The 26,253-nt window shown below is 40.9% G+C and overlaps 1 protein-coding gene and 1 long non-coding RNA gene across 4 annotated transcripts in view; one reads left to right on the top strand and one right to left on the bottom strand.

Annotated features, from left to right (window-relative positions):
• The window catches only part of RBM20 (RNA binding motif protein 20), a 168,753-nt gene that overhangs the window by 30,351 nt on the left and 112,149 nt on the right, over positions 1–26,253 (top strand). Inside the window, exon 1 of one of the 3 annotated variants that reach the window (XM_054036168.1) lies at positions 4,182–4,266. The exons of the other annotated variants lie outside the window; for them this stretch is intronic. Within the exon in view, the coding sequence (XP_053892143.1) occupies positions 4,253–4,266 (14 nt within the window). The 5' untranslated portion in view covers positions 4,182–4,252. Of the gene's footprint in view, positions 1–4,181; positions 4,267–26,253 lie in introns of those variants that run through there. 3 annotated transcript variants of the gene reach the window in all.
• Positions 323–1,394, bottom strand: LOC128841277 (uncharacterized). The gene is made up of 3 exons (XR_008445792.1): positions 1,100–1,394; positions 778–914; positions 323–452 (listed from the first exon to the last, which is right to left on the bottom strand). It is a non-coding gene; the product is annotated as an uncharacterized LOC128841277 (long non-coding RNA).

The raw sequence follows: 26,253 nt of genomic DNA, 5'->3' as shown, positions 1-26,253 counted from the left end.
GTTTTTTAACGTTGGCATTGTCCCTTAAAAATTCAAATAATTACCCTTCCCCTCCCTTCTCCAATTTCCAGTTAGTCCTAATACTGTCAATATTTTGTAAACCATGTAATCACATATTTTAATCCGGACATTTATTTAAGACCAGGAATTCTTAAGGACTAGTAAAGCAACAGTACTGCACTCAGCAGTTGTTTCCTAGGGAAGATTTGTATTTATTCCAAACCAGCTGTGTTCAGACAATTTTTACAAAACACGTTTCAGAAAAAGCATGAAAACTGGTTTCTTGTATGAATCACTTGTTTAGTCTTTCACTAAACTCCTCTCCTCTCCTCCAGATGCCACCTTTTACCCTTTTCCACCATATGGGTCAAGACTGCTTTTTTTAAAAAGCAGTCAGCCCACAAAGTGCTATGGTGTATTTTTGTGTGGGTGTCGATAAATCCTCTTCCTTCCTGCAGGTAAAAAATAAATAACCTTAAAAACATCATGAAAACTTGTTGTACTGAAACAGTGTGTGGTAAACTTTAATATTGAATCACGCTACATTTTTATATCCTGCCTTCACTTGCATATTGTCTATATTTTGTTCTAAGCTTTTTGGATGGAGACCTTGTCTTCCTACATGTCTGTAAAGTGCCTAGTGTACTCTTGGTACTATATAAACATTTATTTAAAAAAAGTTTTGATAAGTAAAACTTGCCCAACTATTATAATCTTCTGTGTTATGTACAGAAAAAATAAATCTCAGTAGTAACTAGCATTTCATGTCATATTTACCTGTCCTGGGAACTATTCTGCCGATTAGAGAAACGCATCACTTTTCTTCCAGAGGTGATAGATAAGATCAGGGCTACTGACTTAAATCAAATTATTATCTATATAGATACCCACTTCATTGGTTAGTTTAGGGACATCTGCATACCAAAGACAATAAACAAAACAAAGCAGTGTAAAGTGATGAAAGCTTAATGGAAAGTCAACCATACAATAAGCATATTTCTCCATTTTTGATAATTTTATTGTAGTTGAGCATTTTCTCTTAGGAGACACTGATATGTGCTAAACAAGATGATGTATTACAGGTATGCATATAACTTACCCTTTTCCCCTCTTGTATTATTTCATCCGAGGATTTTTCTGTGTAATTGTGCTTTGAAAAGTAACTGCAAAAATGTCCCATTCTTACTCAGTAGATCTGTTCCATATGTGTGCACAACTGAACACAAATAATTAATAACAATATTTGACGTTATAGCTGCTTGCTTTTATGAAATTAGCTTACTTCTGTTGCAGTAGTTCTGCATCGATAGTACAGCAAAGAGAGGGAGAGCTCGATTGTGTTCCAGCTTGCGCAGCTTCAAAAGGTTTGCATATCCTCAAAAGAACTGGTTTCAGAGGAGCAGCCGTGTTCGTCTGTATCCGCAAAAAGAACAGGAGTACGTGTGGTACCTTAGAGACTAACAAATTTATTAGAGCATAAGCTTTCGTGGGCTACAGTCCACTTCATCGGATGTCAAAAGAACTGTTCACCTGTCTTCAAAATGTAAGATTTTTGACGTGTGATCCCAAAAGAACCTAAGTTGGCTTTGAAACCTCAGACTGAGGGCTGACCATTTAGATTTTTTTTTTTACTTGCAAGCTAAACATTTCTAATATGAAAGTTGTTTAGACAAGTATGAAACCCCACAATGCCAGTTTGAATAGCTTTTCAGAGTGTGTGTGCACTGAGAACATTTTAAAACCTGCTTTACAATTACATTTTAAAGTTGAACTGCTCTGGTTTCTGAGTATGTGTTCACTGCTGACTTTATTAGTCACATAGTTCCTAACTGCTCTGAAGGCAAATCTCTGTTCAATGGGAGAGATACAGACGCAGGACCAGATTCAATGAAGCTATGCCAGTTCACACCCTACAGGGAACTGACCCCTCATTTATATCCTCATTTTTGCCTCAAACCTGATTAACTGGTTATTCATGCTCTGAATTATTGCCAAATATCTATGCTTCAAATTACTGATTCCAGATTATTGCTTTTTTCTTGATCGCATGATTTTCTACTCTCTCTATAAAGTTTCTAGTATCTTAAGATGTATCGTGTGATTATGCTGTAGTATCTGAGAGTACCTCTGCACTGGAGTCAGAGGGGTGATTGCAGCTCATGTAGGTGTAATTGCCTTTAATCTAGGGTTACCATATTTAACAAATAAAAAAAGAGGACCCTCCACGGGGCCCTGGCCCCGCCCATTTCCCACCCCCAACTCCGCCCCTTCCCCGCCCTAACTCTGCCCCCTCCTCCCTCCCACTCCCAGCCACGCGAAAAGGGCTGCCCTTGTGCTACCGGCTTCACGGTTTGCCGGGCAGCCCCCAGACCCTGCGCCCCCGGCCGGCGCTTCCCCAGCGCAGCTGGAGCCCGGGAGGGGAAGCGCCCAACCGGGGGCGCAGGGTCTGGAGGCTGCCCGGCAAACCGTGAAGCCGGTAGCGCTTGGGCTTCGGGCAGCCCCTATGCCTCCGGACCCTGCGCAGGGTCCGGAGGCATGGGGGCTGCCCAAAGCCCATAGCGCTCGGCTCTTAAACAGAGCCGAAGAGTCAGGGGAGGAGCAGAGCCGCCACGGCCGGAGGCTCTGCTCCTCCCCTGACTCTTCGGCTCTGTTTAAGAGCCGAGCTGCCCGAGCGCTACCGGCTTCGGGCAGCCCCCATGCCTCCGGACCCTGCGCTGCCGGAGCCCGGGAGGGGAAGTGCCTGGCTGGCGGCTGGGATCCAGAGGCAAGGGGGCTGCCTGAAGCCCATAGCGCTCGGGCAGCTTGGCTCTTAAACAGAGCCGAAGAGTCAGGGGAGGAGCAGAGCAGCCGCGGGAGGGGAAGCGCCCGGCCGGCATTTTCCCGGACATGTTCGGCTTTTTGGCAATTCCCCCCGGACGGGGGTTTGATTGCCGAAAAGCCGGACATGTCCGGGAAAAACTGGATGTATAGTAACCCTATTTAATCTAGTTTGTGCAGCTAAAAATAGTAGTGAAGACACAACGGCATGGACCTGGTGAATTTATACAGACCGCACTGAAGCCCATGTCGCCATGTTCTTCGCTGCAATTTTTAAGTTGCAGTAACTACACAAAAGCTAGCCAGATATGACAAAATGAGCTGCCGTCACATCTCCGATTGCAGTGTAGACATACCCGGAGAACCAAGCATTTAACTCGCCGTTAAATCTTCTTGTTAAATGTCAAAGTTATTGGCAGAATTTTACAGATAGCAAAAACTTTGACTAAAGTGTTAATCCATTTTTTTCCCTTTACTTTGGGGAATTTTTAAAAATGATTTCATCCTGATACACTGTACTTGATGGTGGTAACATCTTTATAGAATGGTCTATTTCTAGTTGCAGTGCACAAAGCATTGTAGTTTCACATTTTCAGAGATTTTTTTTTCTTTCTCATATACGATATGGATAAGATTTCCTAAAGCTGCCTTGAATTTAGAGGCTCTTTAAAAAATTGGTTCCTAATCTCTTGTTTCTTCTAAAAAAGTAATTGTATACCTAAGGGTTGTGAGTAGTTTTATCTTGCATTTGCTAACCCTGGATATTCCCAGGATTTACAATTTTTAAATAAAAGCAAACATAAAATAGCCTCTTACATAGGACTCACTCAGTACTCTTAAAGAGGGTGAAACCAGGGTTTGCATGGTTATTGTTTTGCAAAGAACTCTGCCCATGTTGAACGGGATACACCATTCTTATTAATATGTTAAAATTTGAATAAATCAGATGCCTAAATGTATTAATATGTTTTCAGGGGAAAAAATCACTTAAAAGCAGGTACAGTAGAGAAAATGAGTTTTCTAAAATCAAGCTATTAAAAAACAGCACTTCTACCTCCAGTAAGATTCATCAGCATCTAGTGGAAACACAACAAACTACAATTTGACTAAATATATTTAGTCGACAATTCAAAATGCTCTTCTGTAGTTCCTTAAAAATTTAAGATGACTTTAAACTATGCCACCAAAATGATTTACTGTGACCTGAAATTCTGTTTCAGGCCCCTGGTTACATTTCACAAGATAAACCAATAAAGGCCAACACTTGTTATCTGACTTGTTTCCTGACTGCCAAAGATTTAACATAACCATATTGACTTCTGAAAAATACATGCAGTAGAGCCTTCCTAACTTGTGTGAATGTTCAGGAGGAGCATGGAGAATTACTGAATTTTTGTGAGCAAGAGAACAAACTCAATTTAAAAAGCCAAAGATTATGCATCACAAAAGGTATTGTGTTCATTTAGTTTGATAATTTTAGTTTAGTTTTAATTCATCAGAATAATATTTCATAATTCTATAAATCAGTGAAATCTTAATAATAGGATACTTTACTACTGCATCTGCCTATTAAATCTCAATTCAGAAGGAGGGAGAAATTGTTTTGTATGTGTTGTCTGATATATTACAAAGTATGTAGATTAGCAAAATGCAGATAGATGAGGGTCTGTTTTTTTCAGTCTTTGTTGTAAAGTATGTGGTCGTAACCGTAAAGAATGAGGTTTCTTCATATACTTTTTACTTTGCTATTTTTGAAAGAATCTTGAAAGGACACTAGTGAAATCACTTTAATCAATGTAGTAATAGGCGGGTTTTTAATTGTTTCTTATTGCCCTTGACCATCCTGGGTTTTCAAGGGCATGTCAGGGAAAAAACTATTTTCAAATAGATTGCACCAACTAACTCCACATGCCATTATATCAAGTGCTTAATGGATTTCACAAAACAACTCACTGTGAGATAACTGTGGAAATGTGCACCGCTGCATTCAGAGTGAGATGATCTATTTCTGACAGTGAGACCATTAACAGGCCCTGGCTTTTATCAGGTCAACTGGTGGCAACTGAAGGCCTTATCGCTTTTTATTTTGCTGACAGCATTTCGTTATCCGTGATGGGTCACAGGGTGATGGGTAGATACCTCTGGTATTTAAACACCTAGATAAGAGATGCAGCAGAATTTATTTTTCTATTTTTAAGGATACTAGCAAGACCCAAGTAATTTGCAGAGGCAGAGAAGTGAGTTGGGGGAGTGTGTGAAAATATCAGTAGCAACATTGGGAGGTCACAGAAAAAAAAATATATCCTAACTACTTTTCTGAAACTAAAGGTATTGATAGCATAGATTAATGTTTGATAAACTTTTTGAAAATCTGCATAGATTAAACTTTGTTACTCTTTTCCATTTATTTAATTAATAATCAATTTAGTTTAATAGTGATGCTTGCAGCAGAAGCACATTTTATTTACCATCGGTCTGGGGGTTTGTGATCAGGGTTTTTTTTTTTCTTCATTTTTAACTGTTGAAGAGGCCCACTGACATTGCATGGGACTCAGGTTAAGAAAATAAGTTATTTAAATGTATGTTTCATAATATTTACAACTAAATAAGCCAGTACAAACTGGTTAACCTATCTTACATAACTAACCCACGGAAAAAAGCTTCTGAGTTGTGCATAAACAAAATGCATCGCATTCCGTGAGGTCTTACACCCTGTGAAACCCGCTAGAACTCACAAAGGAGAATTTGGATAAGCAGAACTGATTTAACGTTAGAGAGTGGTAATAGCCAAAATCTGGTGGCAATGCTTAACCACATTTTACTGTCAACCATTAATTGTTTTGAATGATAGGAATTAAAATCCTCCGACTTTACAGAAATGAAATAACCCAGTAATTAAGTGTAACGTTTTAAATAGTGACTAATGGATTTATGGATTAATAATAATTAAACTAGATAACCACCAAAATGTATACATTGAATCAGGTTCACTATAGTTGGAATTTTAAAAACTTTATTTCAGTAAAATGCAACTAATATTTTTAAATCTTTGCAGTGATAAAATATACAGGGTTTATGATGAAGAATTTAAGGGACACCATTAACTCTAAAATCTCATTGAAAATGTAGCATAGTTTACTGTAATTACAAATAACATTTAAGATTACTATAACTGAAAGAAGCTAGGAAAATCACCATTTTTCCTTGCATTCAGTTCGTTTACTTTGTGCATTAGACAACATTTATGTCAGGTCACCGATTCCTCAGTATAGATAATTAGCTGGTCAATTTCTTCCTTATTGAAAATACCCTTAAAAATGAAGTAGCAGATTAGGAAAACCCTTAATTTTTAAAAAGGTAATATGATATGAAACCTTCCCCCTAAAATCCAGGGCATGCTATTTAAAGGGTGTGCTGTCAGAAATATGGGTCTTTATTTGGTAGTCCATTTCAATAATAATTTTTAAAATCTTCAATTTGGCAATGGTCAATAAAACATGCTGAAAAAAGTTATATGAACACTTTCCTGATATGGCAATAAGAAATTTCTTTTCAGTTCTGCAGTTGCAGATTTTTTTTCCTGACACTCAGTTGTACTTATTATGCTTATCTTAATATAACCATCATCATATTATGACTGTTTGGTCGAATCATGCCAGAAAAAAACATAAAATAAGGTACCAAATTATGCATATTTTTATCTTGCATATATGAAGTCCAGCAGGAGCTAATATTTAATACTTTGGGCAAATTTGATCTTACAGTTAATGGATAACTTTTTCTATGAGGAGCAAATACTAGGCTGAGCAAAGAAAAATTGTTGAAGCCCTTTCTGCTCTTAAAACAATTTGTTAGTGAGATGAAGCATGGTCTCGTAGTTAAAGCATTGGACTAGGAGTTACATCTTCTATAGCTTATATAACCTACTTGTTGTCTTACCTTGGAAAAGTCACTTAACCGTCACATGCCTGAGTTTTCCTAATCTGTAAATGTTTAAGCTCTTTAAATCTGTCAGATGGCAGGTGCTGAAGTTGCACAATTAATAGATTATGGCTATTTATGAATCATCCAAAATATTTCTGTAACAAATATGAATGAGCGTAGCTATATTAGGTAAAACTGGATACTCGTGGCTGTAGTTCTTCACATTTACCTTAGAACAGATCATTCCTAAGTGTTATAAATTGGTTATTGATGAAAAGCCATAGAGCAGCACTAAATCTGATGCTCCATCAATTGATCCCAGGTTGTCAAAAGTCACTACAGCTTAAAAAAAAATCTTGTCATTTTTTCTATCTAATAACTGTTATACATTGTTCCTATTGCAGTGGCACCAGTGGACCTCAAACACTTATTTATATTAGGTACTGTGCAAAAAAAGCTGAACAGCCCAGATGTCACTGCCCCAGAGAGTTCTCCATGTTTAAGTGATCATGTACAGAGACATGACATTAGCAGGCATAAATCATCGGAGAGAAGGATACAAATTAGTTTAGGGAAGAATGTCCGAGAGAAGACAGTTGCCCTGAGGCAATCTCTAATTCCCTGGTGTGTAAGGACAATTTTATTCCTCATGACTCATAGAACCAGAGAAACTAGATAGCTATGAAAATGTTCCCCTGCCAACAGTGTAATCTACCTGTCATGTAACCATCCCAAAAAACTTGGGTTTGCCCCATCAGTGCATGCATTGCTCTGTTCAAAACCAAATATTTGTACCTCTGTCAACACAGAGCTCTTTGCATTACTACAGTTAATGTGTTGGTATTTCTCCTTTCAGCCACTTATCTTCAGGGTTTAAACAGCTGAAAAAAAATCCCTTGGGTTGGCCTTTGGAACACTTTTCTGTCGACTACATTTTTAAAAAGCCTTGTGGCTGACTTTTCAAATTAATGGTTTCCTCCAAATATAGCTTGTAGTTTTATCCTTTGCTGCGGGTGGTGTTCACTAGGGTTCTTTAGCGTAGAAACCACTTTCATTTCTAGTACTTTGTTTTCTAGCTAAAAGTCCATAACCAAGCCCTGTGTAACATGTATTGGGGTATTGTTGGAGGGGGGATGGTAGGGTGTCGTGTACTGGGTTTTTGGTTTGGGTTTTGCAATGTTGTCTAGTGGAAAGGTCAGAAAACTCGGGCTGCTAACTGCAGGATTCTATCCCAGTTCTTGCCCCGACTTGCTCAGTGATTGTATGCAAGCAACTAAACCTGTTTGTGCTTCAGTGTGCCCATCTGCCTCCCTCGCAGGAGTCTGGTGATGTTTGCAAAACACTTTAAGATCCTTTAGTGAAAGGTCCAATAGAATTGGAATGTATTATTTTTACTGATTGTATTCTTTAGGGTTCCCGGGTGACAGGGTTCCCGGGGTGCAACCTGGACTCTGGGACCACTGAGCCATTTCCCACCAACCTGGGGTATCCTTTTCACACTGTGATGCTGTTGTTAAGCCACAAACCTCTGGTAGGTTCTGCACTTACGCAGACATCCACATGCAGGGACTCACCCTTTGCCAGCCACTCATGAATCAACAATAGAGCGGCTCCAGCCAATTCCCCAGCCTTGCACCCCAGAACTGTACCATCTTGTTCTGGTCAGATGCTTGACCCATGTAAGTTCATTACCCAGTCTGCCCCCCCCCCCCCGATGTGGAGAGGACACACACTAGCCTTTGTAAACTGAGCTGAGTTTTCCCAAGCACTTCAACCAAAACACACTGTTTTAGGTAAAATATAGAACAGATTTATTAACTACAGAAAGACCGATTTTAAGTGATTATAAGTAGCAAGCACAGAGATCAAAGTTGGTTACTTAAGAAATAAATAAATTCGCAGAGTTCTACAAACTAAACAGGTTTTGAATCAAGCGGTGTCTCCCCTGACAGATGGTACAAGCAGGTTACAGTTCCTCAGTACACAGGCTGGGAGTCTTTTCCAGCCTGAGACCACCCTCCCCAGTTCAAAGTCTTTGTCCTCCAGATGTTTCTTCCAGGTGTTGAGTTGGGGGATGGGGGGAAGAGAGGTCAAGTGATGATGCCACTTCCCCTCTTCTATAGTTTTTCCAGCTTGCTGGAAAGATCTATGCTTCTGACATGGGGGTCCGTTCCCATTGGTCAAGCAGTGTCCATTGTCTACGTGCTCTCTCTGAGAAGTTTTCTGCAATGGCTGCTGGGGGAGTGGTTCCCTTTAATGGGCCATCAGGACATCTGGCCACTCCATTGTTGTACCTGAAAGGCTGGTTGTGGGTGTTCCCAACTTCACAACATATTTCAGTAATATCTACAGCAATACTTAACCTCACATACAATGATAGCACATACAATCCAACAGGATATTAATGTTCAACAGATCAAGACTTGCACAAAGATACATCACAAAGCATACTTTGTATAAACCGTATCATAATTATATGACAGTGGTGAATATGGGGGTTCCAGGGTCCTTCTTTGATGTACAGTGTGTCACACCACCCCCTTTAGTTTACTGCAGGAATGTTAGTCACTGACTAATGTGGGGGCAGTGTGCCCAAGGTCCTCTTTAGGTTTTGACCATACAACTCCCAAGTGTTCCTAAACATTGTAGTGTTACTCACACATGTTCTTGCAAAGTTCTGTACACTTTTTAACACTTTGTGGATCAGTCTGGTGATCTCAAAAGTTAGCAAGTGTGCCTTCTCTGGGTTGCTAGAAAACATCTCTTTGTATCTGTGCAGCATTGTTAGCCCTTCTGCTTTTCCAACTGGTGTTAACTCAATGCAGATATTAATGTTTTCTAGAGTTTAGGTATCTTGGCATTTAGCCATCAATGCCATGAGGTGGTGTGCCTCAGTTTCCCCTTCTACACAGTAGACCAATTTTATTATGGTTTCTCTGCTGTGCCAAGCTTCAAGCCTGTTTACAGGTATTAGCTGAGAAACAGCATTACCATAGGATCTCTTAACACGGAGTGTGTTCTTATTTACCATTCCTATCATGTTCTAAAACTTTTTCTCAAAAATCACCTTTTCATAGGCTTTGCCATCAGTACCAAATTCTTTGTCATAAGGTTTACCATTAACACCAAACTTTTTATCATGAGATTTAACAAGAACACCAAATCTTTCATCACAGGTAGATATTTACAAGTATTTTAGTCATACTACACCTTCTGTTTAGACTGTCTGGTTTGTTCAGTGCCCACTGTATCTTTCAACTCTTTCCTGAACCTTCACATTTGTTCAATTACTGTTTTTTCTTTCCATTCAGAGTTCCCTTCAGTGTTAGTCCGCAACCAAACCATGTCTTTGGGGCTGTGGTACTCCAGGGTCTGGTGAGGTAAGGATGTAAGGGGGATTCTGCATGTTGGCTAACCCTCAGTGGAGCTGTCTCACAATTCCAGGGTTACGTCCATGCAAAAAATCTATATCTCGTCTTGGGGTTACCCTGTGATCCCCACTTCCCTAGAGGGTTGTGATCTGTGCTCTCTGGACTAAGAGTGTCTATTCTTTGGACATATGTACCTTTTCCCATCAGCTCTCCCTTAGCTGTTTTCTGTGTCTTACCAGCCTGGGGGCAAGACACCAATTGGGTCATCTGCATTCTCACAGACAACCATTCCTTCAGTAGAATCTTAAAGAGACACTGTTAATTTCCACAAGCATATCAGAAACAGCATCCTGAAAAACTGAGACCTGGATTGGGGTACTCTCCTTCACCTCTTTTTCTGTCCCCTAGAGGTCAGCTGTGTGACTGCTCCCCTCTGAAAGGCCAGTTGCACAGTTCTCTGTCCAAACCTGAGTCGCAGGCTGAGTGCGTGGGTGTACAGATGGTGAATCAGCCACTCTGTCCTGGGCATCCTCTCCCAAGTGACCAGTGAGGAGAGATTCTTGAACTCCCACTATTCTTTCCCCAGCTCCCCTCTCTGGGACCCCCTTAGATACATCTCTCTATGCTCTCTAGAGTGGGGTCTCTCCCCTGTTCAGCTGTAAAGGACTTACAGTTAACAGCCTGGACAGTTATCAGAACTAAGCCAGACAGTCAGAATTCCCATTATTAAGCATTGGCAATTGAGCCTTAGAACAAATACGTATGTATTTGCCAGAGAGAGAATAAACGTGTGGAAATTGTGATTTACTTATGGTTGTTCCCTGAGCAGAATAGGCTGAGTTTGTCCAACCAGTTATTAATACGGGTGTATTTGAAATAGTTGATCTGGGATAATTTCTGTCCCTGTCCATCCCTAATTAACTGTCATTCAGCTGACACATGTGGACCCCCGGCCTTACAACCATTATACCTCAGGGGGTTTACTCAAGATTTTGGGGCTGGCATGAGAGAGAAACTTAAAAAGAAAAAGATCTGCCCAGTATAGACTGGTGTTTGTTACTGACTTCCTGAGGAAACTACAATCCTTTGGTGATATTCCAGAAAACGTCATCCTAGCCACTATGGATGTAGAAGCTCTCTACACAAACATTCCACACAAAGATGGACTACAAGCCATCAGGAATAGCATCCCCGATACTATCACGGCAAACCTGGTGGCTCAACTTTGACTTTGTCCTCACCCACAACTATTTCAGATTTGGGGACAATTTAAGTCAGTGGGACTGCTATAGGTACCCGCATGGCCCCACAGTATGCCAGTGTTTTTATGGCTGACTTAGAACAACGCTTCCTCAGCTCTCGTCCCCTAACACTCCTACTCCACCTGCGCTACATTGATGACATCTTCATCATCTGGACCCATGGGAAGGAGGCCATGGAGGAATTCCACCAGGATTTCAACAATTTCCACCCCACCATCAACCTCAGCCTGAACCAGTCCACACAAGAGGTCCACTTCCTAGACACTACAGTGCTAATAAGCGATGGTCACATAAACACCACCCTATACGGGAAACCTACTGACCACTATACTTACCTACATGCCTCCAGCTTTCATCCAGACCACATCACAAGATCCATTGTCTACAGCCAAGCTCTAAGATACAACTGCATTTGCTCCAATCCCTCATACAGAGACAAACACCTACAGGATCTCTATCAAGCATTCTTAAAACTACAGTACCCACCTGGTGAAGTGAAGAAACAGATTGACAGAGACAGAAGGGTACCCAAAAGTCACCTACTACAAGACAGGCCCAACTAAGAAAGTAACAGAATGCCAGAAGCCGTCTCCTACAACCCCTCATCTCCAGTGCCTCATCAAGGATCTACAACCTATCCTGAAGGACAATTCCTCACTCTCACAGACCTTGGGAGACAGGCCAGTCCTTGCTTACAAACAGCCCCCCAACCTGAAGCAAAAACTCACCAGCATCTACACACCACACAACAAAAACACCAACCCAGGAACCAAACCCTGCAACAAATCCCGGTGCCAACTCTGTCCACATATCTATTCAAGGGACACCATCGTAGGACCTAACCACATTAGACACACCATCGGGGCTCATTCACCTGCACGTCTACCAATGTGATTTATGCCATCATGTGCCAGCAATGCCCCTCTGCCATGTACATTGGCCAAACCGGACAGTTTCTATGCAAAAGAATAAATGGACACAAATCTGACATCGGAATTATAACATTCAAAAACCAGTAGGAGAACAGTTCAGTCTCCCTGGCCACTCAATAACAGACCTGAAAGTGGCAATTCTTCACAAAAAAACTTCAAAAACAGACTCCAACATGAAACTGTCAAACTGAAATTAATTTGAGACTGGACACCATCAAATTAGGCCTGAATAAAGACTGGGAGTGGCTGGGTCATTACAAAAACTAAACCTAATTTCCCCCTACTGTTACTCACACCTTCTTGTCAACTGTTTGAAATGGGCCACTCTCATTATCACTACAAAAGTGATTTTTCCTCCTTTTATCCTATTGTTAATTGAATTGTCTCGTTAGACTGACCTCATACTTGGTAAGACAACTCCCATCTTTTCATGTGCTGTGTATTTATACTTACTACTGTATTTTCCACTCCATGCATCTGATGAAGTGGGTTCTAGCCCACGAAAGCTTATGTCCAAATAAATTTGTTAGTCTCTAAGGTGCCACAAGGACTCCCCGGTGTTCTTGTTAAATCTGTTAGACAAGTGACCTCTAAAGAGCTAGAAGAGTTTAGCAATTTTCGCCTTATGGTTCACAGGATTAAGCGTTAGAAAAAACATCCTCCCTGGCTGAATGTTTGGAATTCCTCCAATCATGCTTGGACAAAGAGTTGTCTGTCAGTACCCTACGGACCCAAGCACCTGCTCTTAGAGACAGGATGTGGGGAGGATACCCACTATCTACATCTATGTAGTAGGGCAGTTTTGAGAATACTTATTAATATCAGACCCAAGGTTGGAAGTTTGTCTCCTCTCTCAGGAGCTTAAATTTGATATTTAAACTGTGAGAGCTACCCTTCTAGGGTCACAGCCTCAGCTATGTGAATTGTCAGAGCTCAACTGAAGTCAACAGAGCTATGATAGCTTATACCAGCTGAGCTCCTGGCTCCTACGGGTCCAAACCCAGTCCTGCTCCTGTAGGAACCAGTAGCACAATTCCACTTTATTTTTTGGGGAGAGAGACTGTGCACGATCTTTGTAACTTTATTTGCTTTTTTAAAAATCCACTGTTTGTTCACTAGAGCAGGATGAATACTGCAAATAGTCATTCAACATTTCATGAACTAATACACATCAATTCTTTCTACATGCTCTTTGTGTTTGTTTTTCTGCTTATTTTAGTTTAATGAGTTTACTAGCAGTAATGTTCAAATATCAAGCAAATATTGCAGATTTATGGAAAGTGAATTCTGAATTTTAAAGAGTTATCCATACAAGAAATTTGATTCTAAGAATTATGCACATGCAGTAGAACCTGAAACTCCAATCACAGCGTCAAATTTTGAATATCTAATACTTGCATCAGATTGCTTATGAACAAATTGCAGATCAAGAATTATTCATAGAAGTTGCTTAGCATATAATTTTTGAATAACTAATAAATTGGAGAATCAAAATCTTAGTGGTCAATTTCTGAATGAAAAAATAGGAAATTTCTAATAATTTACTTGTTCTAGATTATTCCCCCAGCGCTGATATTAATCACCATGGTCTAGTGAATTATATGTTTCAAACACGTAGTGTGCTGTAGGTTTTTTAGAATTTCCTCAAATCTCTGTTTATGGTGCCAAACAATTCATTAGGTTTCTAACACTTATATACCTTTTTAAAAAATCAATATTTAATGAAAACATATGACATTTTTTGTTCAAGAAGCAAAACATTGAATTTTATCACTTTTGCTATATGTGCTGTATTTTTACTTGTATTTCTTAATTGTCATTCTATTAGTCTGTAGCTAATCTACTACCTATAAATAGGTACAATAACAAGAGACTGTCTAGGCAGTGTGTAAAATATCTGCTTCAGATTTTAAAGATGGTTAGTTTAAATCCAATTAGAAGGCTGCTTCTGTAGATTTTCTGTAATAGTACCATTATATATTACTTCTTTGCACTTATTAAAGCAATAAAAGATCTGATTCAGAACAAAAAGAAGAACAGGAGTACTTGTGGCACCTTAGAGACTAACAAATTTATTAGAGCATAAGCTTTCGTGGACTACAGCCCACTTCTTCGGATGCATAAGAAGTGGGCTGTAGTCCACGAAAGCTTATGCTCTAATAAATTTGTTAGTCTCTAAGGTGCCACAAGTACTCCTGTTCTTCTTTTTGCGGATACAGACTAACACGGCTGTTACTCTGAAACTTGATTCAGAACAGTTCACATGTTTTTAAAAAAAGTGTCTAAAACCGTAACCATACTAGAAAAGGGTGAACTCTTAGACACAACAAAAAGGGATAAATTGGTCCCTATTTCTAGAATTTTAAAACCCACATGAGAACTCTGAAATGGGAAGTATGATAGGGCATAATAACGATTGTGTGTTTGTGACCATTAAATGTCTGTCTATGACATGGATGTTTAATACAGATACTTCTCATAAGTATGTATTTAATATTATTTACACATAACTTCATAGGTATTATTACTAACGTTTATATGGTTCAACTATTTTTTTAACTTGAAATTTAGAAGGTTTTTGATGCTTTTGGTATTAGAGTAAAAAACTAATTGTTTTCTTGTAATGTGGGATTTGGCCAGCTGGTGAGTATTTCTGGGGTACTTCTGTCTTATTGTTATTGATTGGCAGGCAAAAAAAAGGGGGCATTTTCTATGCTGGGAATTTGCCATTGGGTTTGGTAGGACTCTTGGATATTTTCTGTATTTTGAAATCAAGACTTGGTTGCTGACTGGGCTAGGTTGCCCTGAAATTAGGTGAGTTAGTTCCTGCTTTTTAGCAGGGCTCTTTGAATTGAAAGCCATGCAGGTTTTGATTGAATTAGGCCAGTGATTAGAGACAGCTGAGTGAGAGGAGTTGAGTCACCCATTCCAGCTGGGTGTGGGGCCCAGATTTTAAAAAGTATACAGGCTCCCACAGACGAAGGCAGCTGGCAGACTAAGGCAGTTAGCCAGTGGAGGAAGGTAGGGAGGTTTTTTTCCTCCCCCTTAACTTGAAGGCTCTCTACAAGGAAGAACCCACAATGGGAGGAAAATGGCATGTCGCCAACACCACTGCTAGCTCTTCCTCTGCCTGTACCTGTGGGGCCCCCACCCGACAGGCATCTTGACACTGGACGCTTTCTCCAAGGTCCTCACGTGCTAGGAATGTGGCCTACATGCAGATTAAAGCCAGTCTGGGGGAAACCCCTGGTATGAGAGGCATCTATTGGTGGAATCCCTCAAGAAGCATGTCACAGGGCTGCAGGAGGAGGTGGCTTGTCTGCATAGCATTCAGGAGCACAAGGACTTCATTGACAGCATGCATGTGGGAACATGTGTAATGAAGGATACTGGACAACTACAAATGACTGCAGTAGCACCAGACGAGGAAGGAGAACCATCCATGGGCCACCTCAGGGTGTAGACAATTCTCCACCCCCACCAAGTCCCCATCCATTGCGGCCAAGCACCAGTAACTGTAATGGTGACAGGAGATGAGGAGCAGATCCCAATGTCAGAGGAGAAGGAGCCCCTTGCCTTCAAGTCTGGGAGGCTCATGGCCACCATGCCCAAGAGGAGGAGTCATAGGGTGCTGACGGTTGGGGACTCCATTCTGAGGGGGACAGAGATATCCATCTACTAACCTCACATAGAATCACAGAACTGGAAGGGACCTCGAGAGGTCATCTAGGCCAGTCCCTGCACTAGTGGCAGGACTAATTATCTAGACCATTCCTGACAGGTGTTTGTGTAACCTGCTCTTAAAAATCTCCAATGATGGAGATTCCACAACCTCCCTAGGCAATTTATTTTAGTGCTTAACCACCCTGATAGTTAGGAAGTTTTTCCTAATGTTCAACCTTAACCTCCCTTGCTGCAATTTAAGCCCATTGCTTCTTGTCCTATCCTCAGAAGTTAAGAAAAACAATTTTTCTTCCTCCTCTTGTAACAACCTTTTACATACTTGAAAACTGTTATCATGTCCCTTCTCAGTCTTCTCTTTTCCAGACTAAACAAACCCAGTTTTTTCAATCTTCCCTCATAGGTCATGTTTTCTAGACCTTTAATCATTTCTGTTGCTCTTCCCTGGACTCTCTCCAATTTGTCGACATCCTTCCTGAAATGTGGCCCCCAGACCTGGACACACAATACTCCAGTTGAGGCCTAATCAGCGTGGAGTAGAGTGGAAGAATTACTTCTCGTGTCTTGCTTACAATACTCCTGCTAATACATCCCAGAATGATGTTCACTTTTTTTGCAACAGCGTTACACTGTTGACTCATATTTAGCTTGTGGTCCACTATGACATCCAGATCCCTTTCCGCAGTACTCCTTCCTAGGCAATCCTTTCCCATTTTGTATGCATGCAACTGATTGTTCCTTCCTAAGTGGAGTACTTTGCATTTGTCCTTATTGAATTTCATCCTGTTTACTTCAGACCATTTCTCCAGTTTGTCCAGATCATTTTGAATTTAATCCTATCCTCCAAAGCACTGGCAACCCCTCCCAGCTTGGTATCATCCGCAAACTTTATAAGTGTACTCTCTATGCCATTATCTAAATGATTGATGAAGATATTGAACAGAACCGGACCCTGAACTGATCCCTGCAGGACCCCACTCATTATGTCCTTCCAGCATGACTGTGAACCACTGATAACTACTCTATGGGAAGAGTTTTCCAACCAGTTTTGCACCCACCTTATTGTGGCTTCATCTAGGTTGCATTTTCCCTAGTTTATTTATGAGAAGGTCATGCGAGACAGTATCAAAAGCTTTAGTAAAGTCAAGATATACCATGTCTACCACTTCCCCGCCCTATTCACAAGGCTTGTTATCCTGTCAAAGAAAGCTATCAGGTTGGTTTGACACAATTTGTTTTTGACAAATCCATGCTGACTGTTACTTATCACCTCATTATCTTCTAGATGTTTGCAAATTGATTGCTTAATTATTTGCTCCATTATCTTTCCAGATACAGAAGTTAAGGTGACTGGTCTGTAATTCCCTGGGTTGTCCTTATTTTCCTTTTTATAGATGGGCGCTATATTTGCCCTTTTCCAGACTTCTGAAATCTCTCCTATCTTCCATTACTTCTCAAAGATAATCGCTAATGGCTCCTCAGTCAGCTCCTTGAGTATTCTAGGATGCATTTCATCAGGCCCTGGTGACTTGAAGACATCTGATTTGTCCAAGTAATTTTTAACTTGTTCTTTCCCTATTTTAGCCTCTTCTTACCCTACCTCATTTTCACTGGTAATTCACTATGTAAGACGTCCAATCACCACCAACCTTCTTTGTGGCAACCGAAACAAAGAAGTCATTAAGCACTTCTGCCATTTCCACATTTTCTGTTATTTCCCCCCCCCCCCCCCCCCACATTGAGTAATGGGCCTACCCTGTCCTTGGTCTTCCTCTTGCTTCTAATGTATTTGTAGAATATTTTCTTGTTACCCTTGATGTCTCTAGCTAGTTTGATCTCGTTTTGTACCTTGGCCTTTCTAATTTTGTTCCTACATACTTATGTTATTTTATATTCATCCTTTTTAATTTGATTGAGTTTCCACTTTTTGTAGGATTTATTTTTAATTTTTTTTTATTTTTAGATCATTGAAAATCACTTGGTTAAGCCAGGCTGGTCTCTTGCCATACTTCCTATCTTTCCTACATGATGTCCCCAGAGGTGTGCTGCCTGCCTGGACCCCTCGTCCGAAAGGTCCATCCCTCTGACCGTTACTCCGTGATGCTTATCCACAGAGGCAGTAATGATACTACTAGTAATGAGCAGATCAGCCATGGCTACAGGGCTTTGGGAGCAAGTGTGAAGGAGTTGGGGATGCGGGTTGTCGTCTTGTCTGTCTTCCTGGTTGAGGATAAGGGCCCAGCACACACATGCATGTCCTGGAGATGGATAAGGGCCCAGCACACACATGCATGTCCTGCCTGCACAGATGGTGTCAACAGGAGGGCTTCAGCCTCCTCAACCATGGGATGCTGTTCCAGGAGAAAGGACTGCTGGGAAGAGATGAGGTCTACCTGACCAAGAAGGGGAAGAGCATCTTTGCTCACCAACTTGCCAGCTTAGTGAGGAGAAGGCTTTAAACTAGGTTTAAAGGGGCAGATGACAAAAGTCCACAGGTAGGTATAAAACAAGGTGACCTTAACATAGGGCTAAATGTTGCAGCGAGGCAAGAAAAATTACAAGAGAGTCACAGGAGCAACAAGAGGGGAAATCAGTGGGGGAATCTGCTCAACATCTCAGCTGTCTGTACAGACATGCAAGGAGAATGGGGAATAAACAGAAGGAACTGGAAGTATTAGTACATAAGTTGCATTATGATTTCACTGGCATCACAGAGGCATGGTGGGATAAATCTCATGACTGGAAGGTTGGTGTAGAGGGGTTTAGCTTGTTCAGGAAGGACAGGCAGGGGGAAAAAAGGAGGCGGAGTTGCATTGTACATCAAGGATGCATACGCTTGATCCAAGGTCCAGAAGGAGGCCAGTTGAAAGTCTCTGGGTAAAGATAAAAGGGCGGAGGGGGTGAATAGGGGCCATGTCATGGTAGGGGTAGGGTTACCACCTTTGAAATGAAAAAAATAATGCTCCCCCCTCGCCCCAAGGCGAGGCCGCTGCAACCCCAACCACAAGGCAATTCCACAATCCCCCACCCTTAACAGTCACTTGTTGTATCTAGAGAGAGAACACAGGTAAGATTGATAACATCGCACGTCTCCTCACTCTCACATGACTCAAACTCTCTCACACAAATGCGCAGGGTGCACTTGCATGTGGGTGGGCAGACAGCTGCTGTATTTCCAACAGTTTTGATCTGTTATCACTTAAACTGTGGAAGTGGGAATTCCGTAGCATCTTTAACTGGACACAGAAACTTTAAATATTTAGCTATCCCCATGTATTGTGATAATAATGCAAATCTTTAGACCCACATTAAAAAAACAATAACCTGGCAGATTAAATTATTTTTCTGGCAACTGGCAAATCCATAAAAAAACCTGGCCAGTCCGGTCAAATACTGGCCAGGTGGTAACCTAGGTAGGGGACTACTACAGACTACCGAATCAGGAGGAGTGGATGAGGCATTTCTTGAACAAATACACCTCTGCCCTGATATAACACGACCCAATAGAAAACGAATTCGGATATAACGCAGTAAAGCAGTGCTCCAGGGGGGCGGGGCTGTGCACTCCGGTGGATCAAAGCAAGTTCGATATAACACGGTTTCACGTATAACGCGGTAAGATTTTTTGGCTCCCGAGGACAGCATTATATCAAGGTAGAGGTGTAACAGAAATATCCAAAACTCGAGACTGGGTAGTAATGGGGGACCTTAACTACCCAGACATCTGTTGAAAAAGTAATATTGCAAAACATAAAATATCCAATAAGTTCCTGGAATGTACTGGGGACAACTTCTTGTTTTAGCAAACATTGCTGTATGTTTTTTTCAGACAATTAGGGTTTTTACTGTACTTCGATAAAATTCAGGTTTTAAGTGTATTTTCATCACGTTGTTTGATCATTTTGAAAGTTCTCAAACACTGTTAAAAATAAAGGTTCAGATTTATCCCTTGTATAACTATTCCCTTTAAAGTTATTTAGGGGGTGAATTTCTCCAAATTATCGACTAAAATGGAAATATTTCCCCAACCTGATTTGATTGTATCCTTGTAAACACCAAACTGATTGGAATTGTAGCCCTAAATATTGTAGTTATTTAGTAGATGCAAATTAAAATAAGGACAAGCCTTTTGAAGTTTAAAGGAATGTTTTTATATGCATTTTTTAATCTGAGAAATAAATGAACCGGAAGAGAAAAATCAGCAACAAAAAGACACCTTTGTACAATATGAAACATTTCTAGTTACTTCGGAGATAATGTCAACTTACAAGAAAATTTGTTTAAAAATATTTTATTATTAGCAATATATTATTAAAATTTCCTGGAACTGAAAGAATTTACAAATCCAATTCATATTTGCTGTTTCTTTACTTACATTTTCCTCACTAGAAGAAGGAAAATTACTAAAGTCAGCTTCCCTTTTGCATATAATCAATTTTATTTTCAGATTCTCTGTGCTGGTACATTTGGGTTACAGACATAGCTGGAGAATGTTTATCTGTAGAAAAGCCTATTATAGATAATAGTCACCATTGATATAAAAAAAAATCAATGAAAACATTTATCTTGGTCTTGGCTCTCAGGGACAAGGAACTACTGTTTGAGAAATGCCTCACACATTGTGCATGTGGGCATACTCCAGAAAGTAAAAAATTAAAACAAATAGGCTTTGTTAAAAGTTTGCTTTTTGGGGGAAAAAAAAATCTTAAATTTTGGGCCAAACTTTAATTGGCAGCTTCCCTTTAATCATTTTCAGTTAAATATTTTCAAAGTGAAAATTAAGATGGTTTCTATTTGTTGTTTTAATAACTTTTAATATATATGTCTGTCCTTTAAGAGAGGTAGTGTAGAGAAAAGCTGTAGTAGAGCTGCAGAGGAACCATGATAGGTAAACCAGGAAGGTCAGGAATGATGGTGAGTTGCTAATGTAAGGTATTTTGTGCATTAGTAAATAATGCAAAGATTATATTGTTTCTGTTTTTCTTAAAATGTATTAAAATTAGTGTTGACAATGAAGTGCATTTCCTTGAAATCTTAATATCCTTGTTTTACTGTAAAGTATTATGTGTAAGACAAGACTACAAAAAAGGAAGAGGGAACTTTGGGAAGGGTTAGCTTAGTGGTTTGAGCATTGGCTTGTTAAACCCAGGGTTGTGAGTTCAGTCCTTGAGGGGGCCACTGAGGGATCTGGGGTAAAATCAGTACTTGGTCTTGCTAGTGGTGGCAGGGGGCTGGACTCAATGACTTTTCAAGGTCCCTTCCACTTCTAGGAGATAGGATATCTCCATTAATTATTATTAAAACCAAGTTACTTGAAAATATTTTATTATGGGATGTGGCTGTTACATTTCAGTATGCTGGTACAGCTGTAAAATGTGATACTTTTAAATAGTTCATGTAATCCTTATCTGATGTGTTTACATCCCGAGAGTGAATTTCCTTTTGAGTACTATGATATAATTGTTTAATATAAACTCTTACGGAGAGTAACAAAAGAACATGAAAATTGAGCCTAATAATAATAACTAGCTCTTATAGATAGCACTTGCAGTGCTGTGCGTTTTCCTTATCAAATCAAACTTTGATTATAGGAATCTTATTTATAATTGTAAAATACTTTTCATGGAGAGGGGGGTTGTTTCTTTTTGTTCGACCTATGAAGATATTTCATTTTTAATGTAAAACTGTGGCTCTGTTCCATTATTGTTCCACGGTCCCACTTCTTTTAACCTGGGGTAAATAGTTTTCCCTATAAATGGGGAGGAACCTCCTCTTAAAAAATAGATTATATTATGTTACATATTCTTTAAAATGGAATAGAAAAACACCACTACCACCAATCCCAGAAATCCCCTCCTTCTCTCATTCTCCCCACCCCCAGTACAGACAGACAGACACACACACACACACACACACACACACACACACACACACACACACACACACACAATTGTTTCTCTTCCCTATAAAATGATTTTAACAGGCTTGTGCCTGGATGATGCTCAAAAATAACTTTGCTTTGGATCAGTTCTGATTTTATCCAGACTGCTTCACCATCCTTGTTTTAACTGGCACGTTTTTAAAGAATCATTAAAACAAAAGAACTCTCTAATTTAGAGCTTCCATTTGTAAAATGTTTAAAACAGTTTAATAATTGGAACACAGAGAGAAACTGAAATGTTCGGTAATTGGATGAATACACCGTGTGCAGTACAAAAATTAAAAGTTTATGGCCGTGGATGATATTATTTCCCCTACGCCCCTAGATTGAGGAGAGGAACAGTTGCGTGACTAAAACATGGGACTGGCAGTCAGAAGACACATGCTGTGTTCCCCATTGTGACATAGACTTGCTGTGTGACTGGCAGCAAAATACATAATCTAACTATGCCTCAGTTTCCTCACCTGTGAAAGGGATTGGGAGGGTGGATATGATCTAGGAGCCTGTCAGTATCATCTGTCAGTCCACCATACTGTTACCCATACAGACTCATTATTCCCAAAACACTTGTGTCATAATATGTATCTACAAGGTGTCACGTAAGGTATCATGTGTAAACATGGTGACCCGCTGGTCCCCAAAATCATTGTGTGATGTATGTACGGGTTGTGTACAAAGTGTTATAGTTTCCAGATGTGTGCTGGAAATATGTTCTTAAAACTTGTTTGGGAGGCAGTGGATAAACCCAGCCTGCCCTAGGCAAAAGAATGTGCATTTACCTATCTGGGTGGCTTGGTTACTAGCAGAAGACAGTGAAAGTACATTTACATACACGGTAAACAAAACTACAGGCTAACAAGCAGCAGCTTAGTGAGCATACTGGGGGAAGGATTGTGCACTCTAGGAATCCTACCTGGCTTGTGAAGCAGAGACAATGGACTTTGGGTAATATAAGTGGAGCAAAAAGGCATTTTGGTTACCTGTCACATAGGGAACAAAGGAGACTGCACTGTTGGATTCTGTGAACTTTGGGTCCCCCAGCCTGGAGATGCTGGTAACTTGATGTGAGTAAGAAACTGCTAAGGCAAAGATTATAACTTGCTAATATTAAGTTTTAGTCACTAGATAAGGTTCTGTGTTTTGGCTGGGTTGTAACCATACTTGTCTCTTTTTCTCTTGCTTAAAATCACTTAAATTTCTGTTCTTTGTTAATAAACTTATCCTTGTTTTAGTACAAAGCCATCCCAGTGCTGTGTGTTAAAGCGAAGTGTGAGTCTTTAGCTCACCTAACTGGCTGACCTGTGTTCTGTCTCTTTGGAGACAAGCAAACCTAATAGTTTACGTGAATGTCCAGTGAGAGGGACTGGACGCTGCAGGGAGACATCTCTGGGGAACTGGGGCTCACTGATTCTTATCTGCGAGGCAAGGTTTAGACTGACTCAGTCTCGAAGAGTTTGCTGGCAAGGCAGACAGGCTGGTATGTCAGGGAGCTGACCCAGAGCTTAGCAGCAGCAGTGCTCTCACTCACTGAGGCAGAAGGGTAACATAGTGGCTCACAGTTTTGGGTGCCTTGAGGAAGATGCCACAGTGGGTAATAATATTATCTGGGTTGTAGGCATGTGGTGAGGCCCAATACATTATTTTTGTCAGGTACTTGCAGTCCTTGTGTGGAAGGGGCTCTAATGTTTAACAATGTTGTTAATTTGGATTGCGGTAGATCCTAGAGGCCCCAAACCCATAGCGCTGGGCATTGTACAAACATAACAAAAAGACTGTCCCTGCCTCCACAGACCTTAGCAAGGATTAAAAGACCTCAACAAGGATTGGGTCTCCATTATTCAGAGTGTTGGAAAATGCAATCCCTGCTTAAACTGGGAAGAGCTGAATACCTAGTTTGAAAGAAAGCACAGCCACCATGAGTTTCCACAACTTTTTCACTTATTTCATACTGTGAACGTAAGGGTGCAGGGCAAGGCTGGCTCTAGGCACCAGCAAAACAAGCTGTTGCTTGGGGCGGCACATTTTTAGTGGGGGGCATGGCCGGCGCCAGAATGCCGCCCCTAAAAATATGCCCCGGCCGCCCTAGCTCACCTCTGCTGCTACCGCTCGCGCGCCACGATGCGTGAAACAGCTGATTCGCACGCCGCTGCTCCCCCTCCCTCCCACACTTGAGAGCCTGGGAGGGAGGGGGAGAAGTGGCGCCGTGCCGCGGCCACTCAGAGTCTCCCCCTCCCTCTTAGGCTTGAGAGCCTGCGGGAGGAGGCAGGGCTGGGGATTTGGGGAAGGGGCGGAGTTGAGGCGGGGCTGGGGGGTGGGGTAATTAAAAAATGGGGGGGGGCGGCCAAAATTGTTTTTGCTTGGGGCGGCAAAAATCCTAGAGCCGGCCCTGGTGCAGGGACAGATATTAGAGAAGTATGGGAGAGGATTCAGAAGGATTAGGAGAACAGTAATCAGAATAGATGATGACCTATAGCAGCTATGTATACACATTGATGGCTCTGAGATTGCAAGAAATATTAATGCACAATTATACACGTTGGCAGCTTATTGATAACATGCTATAGTATCGTGCATCCCTGCTCATTTGCATATTGAATAGAAATAGACTATATTACTGACTCTCACGTGGATGAAATGGGATACTCCCTGTGTGCAGTTTAAAAGATCAGTATTATAATTTACACCAAAGAAAGCACAGGTGCAGGGAACATAAATAAGATTGTGCATGCCTTAGTCATTCCATATCATGAACTGGTTAACTATACCGCTTCTGAGCTTGTAACTGAATATGTCCAAACTGGGCTCATGTTTATGAACAGCAGTGGGTGATATTTTGTATGAGATTGCTTGATGAGTTTCACATATCATCCACGTGACTCCCTTCACCAGAAGCCACTTCCTTACTTCTGTGCCTGTCGAGAGCCACAGACTTTTTGACGACACACTGACAGATGAGACCTGTTTACTGTAAACTGGAATCTTTTCTGTGCTGGAGAAGATATTGTGATAAGTAGGTTTTATAGCAGACTCTTTCTGTCATTAAAATGGCCCTGTTCTTCTTAAATGAACGAAGAAGATCCTGATGCAGTGGTAATGGAAACTTATAAGGAAATGGCAGCTGACTAGATGCCTTAGGTGGCTGCTAACAGGGTAAAGAGTCTTTCACATTCAGGCCAGAGATCTGAGTTTGGGCCAGATTGGTAGTGACTGAAGGTGTGTATCATGGGGTATTTGTTTGGTGGCCTGTACAAAATGACGTGGTAGGTCTGAATTTGGTTCCTAGTGAATAGATGTCTCTGTTGCATTGTAATTAGCAACCTGGATGGTGGTATCAGCAGAAAGGACAAAGATGGCGTGGAGACTGAATTACCTCCCAACTCATGAAGCAGTTCCTCAGATGAGTGGTGTGGAAGTTTGGAGGTGCTTTAACTGTTGCTCACTGTTCTATGTGTAAGCTGGATTCTAGTCACCAGGGCTGTCACATTTCTGAGCAGGCTCAAGAACTATTGTGTCTTCCTCCTTCCAGAACAGCCAGAATTTAGGCACACGCTAATGGACTTGTGAAGAATTAAAATTGTTCACGTTTTATTCTAAATTTGCCTATCTCAGCCCAAGTCATGCTCTTTTGGAAAGCACCCATAAGAAGCTTGGCAGGCATGTAGAGAGAAAGGAAATCCAAAAGTAACCAATGCTTACCCCTGCACATTACATCTTAGATAGTTACAAATCTCAGTGTTTTGATAATCTGTATGCAGGGCCCTTCGTTTTTGGTTTTTATTTTATTTCATTTTCCCCAGCAATTTATTGATGTTTATTACTACAACAACAAAAACAGGTAAAAATTGGTGGAAAAAACTGTTAATTTTTCTGGGTAAATATCGGAGTTTATTTTGGTGGATGGAAGGACGCGGGATAGGGTGGCAAGACAGCAAGTGTGAAAAGTCGGGATGGGGTAGGGGATAATAGGAGCCTATATAAGACAAAGCCCCAAATATCGGGACTGTCCCTATAAAATGGGGACATCTGGTCACCCTAACGCAGGGGAAGTATTCAGTAGATTAATGGAGGAGGGAGAGAACTTGTTCACCTTAGCCTCTAAGGATAGAACCAGAAACAATGGGTTTAAACTGCAGCAAGGGAGGTCTAGGTTGGACATTAGGAAAAAGTTCCTAACTGTCAGGGTGGTTAAACACTGGAACAAATTGCCTAGGGAGGTTGTGGAATCTCCGTCTCTGGAGATATTTAAGAGTAGGTTAGATAAATGTCTATCAGGGATGGTCTAGACAGTATTTGGTCCTGCCATGCGGGCAGGGGACTGGACTCGA

The sequence above is a fragment of the Malaclemys terrapin genome, chromosome 7 (assembly GCF_027887155.1).
Source record: "Malaclemys terrapin pileata isolate rMalTer1 chromosome 7, rMalTer1.hap1, whole genome shotgun sequence".
NCBI classification, from domain to species: Eukaryota; Metazoa; Chordata; order Testudines; family Emydidae; genus Malaclemys; species Malaclemys terrapin.
This window is presented reverse-complemented; position numbering and strand designations above follow the sequence as displayed.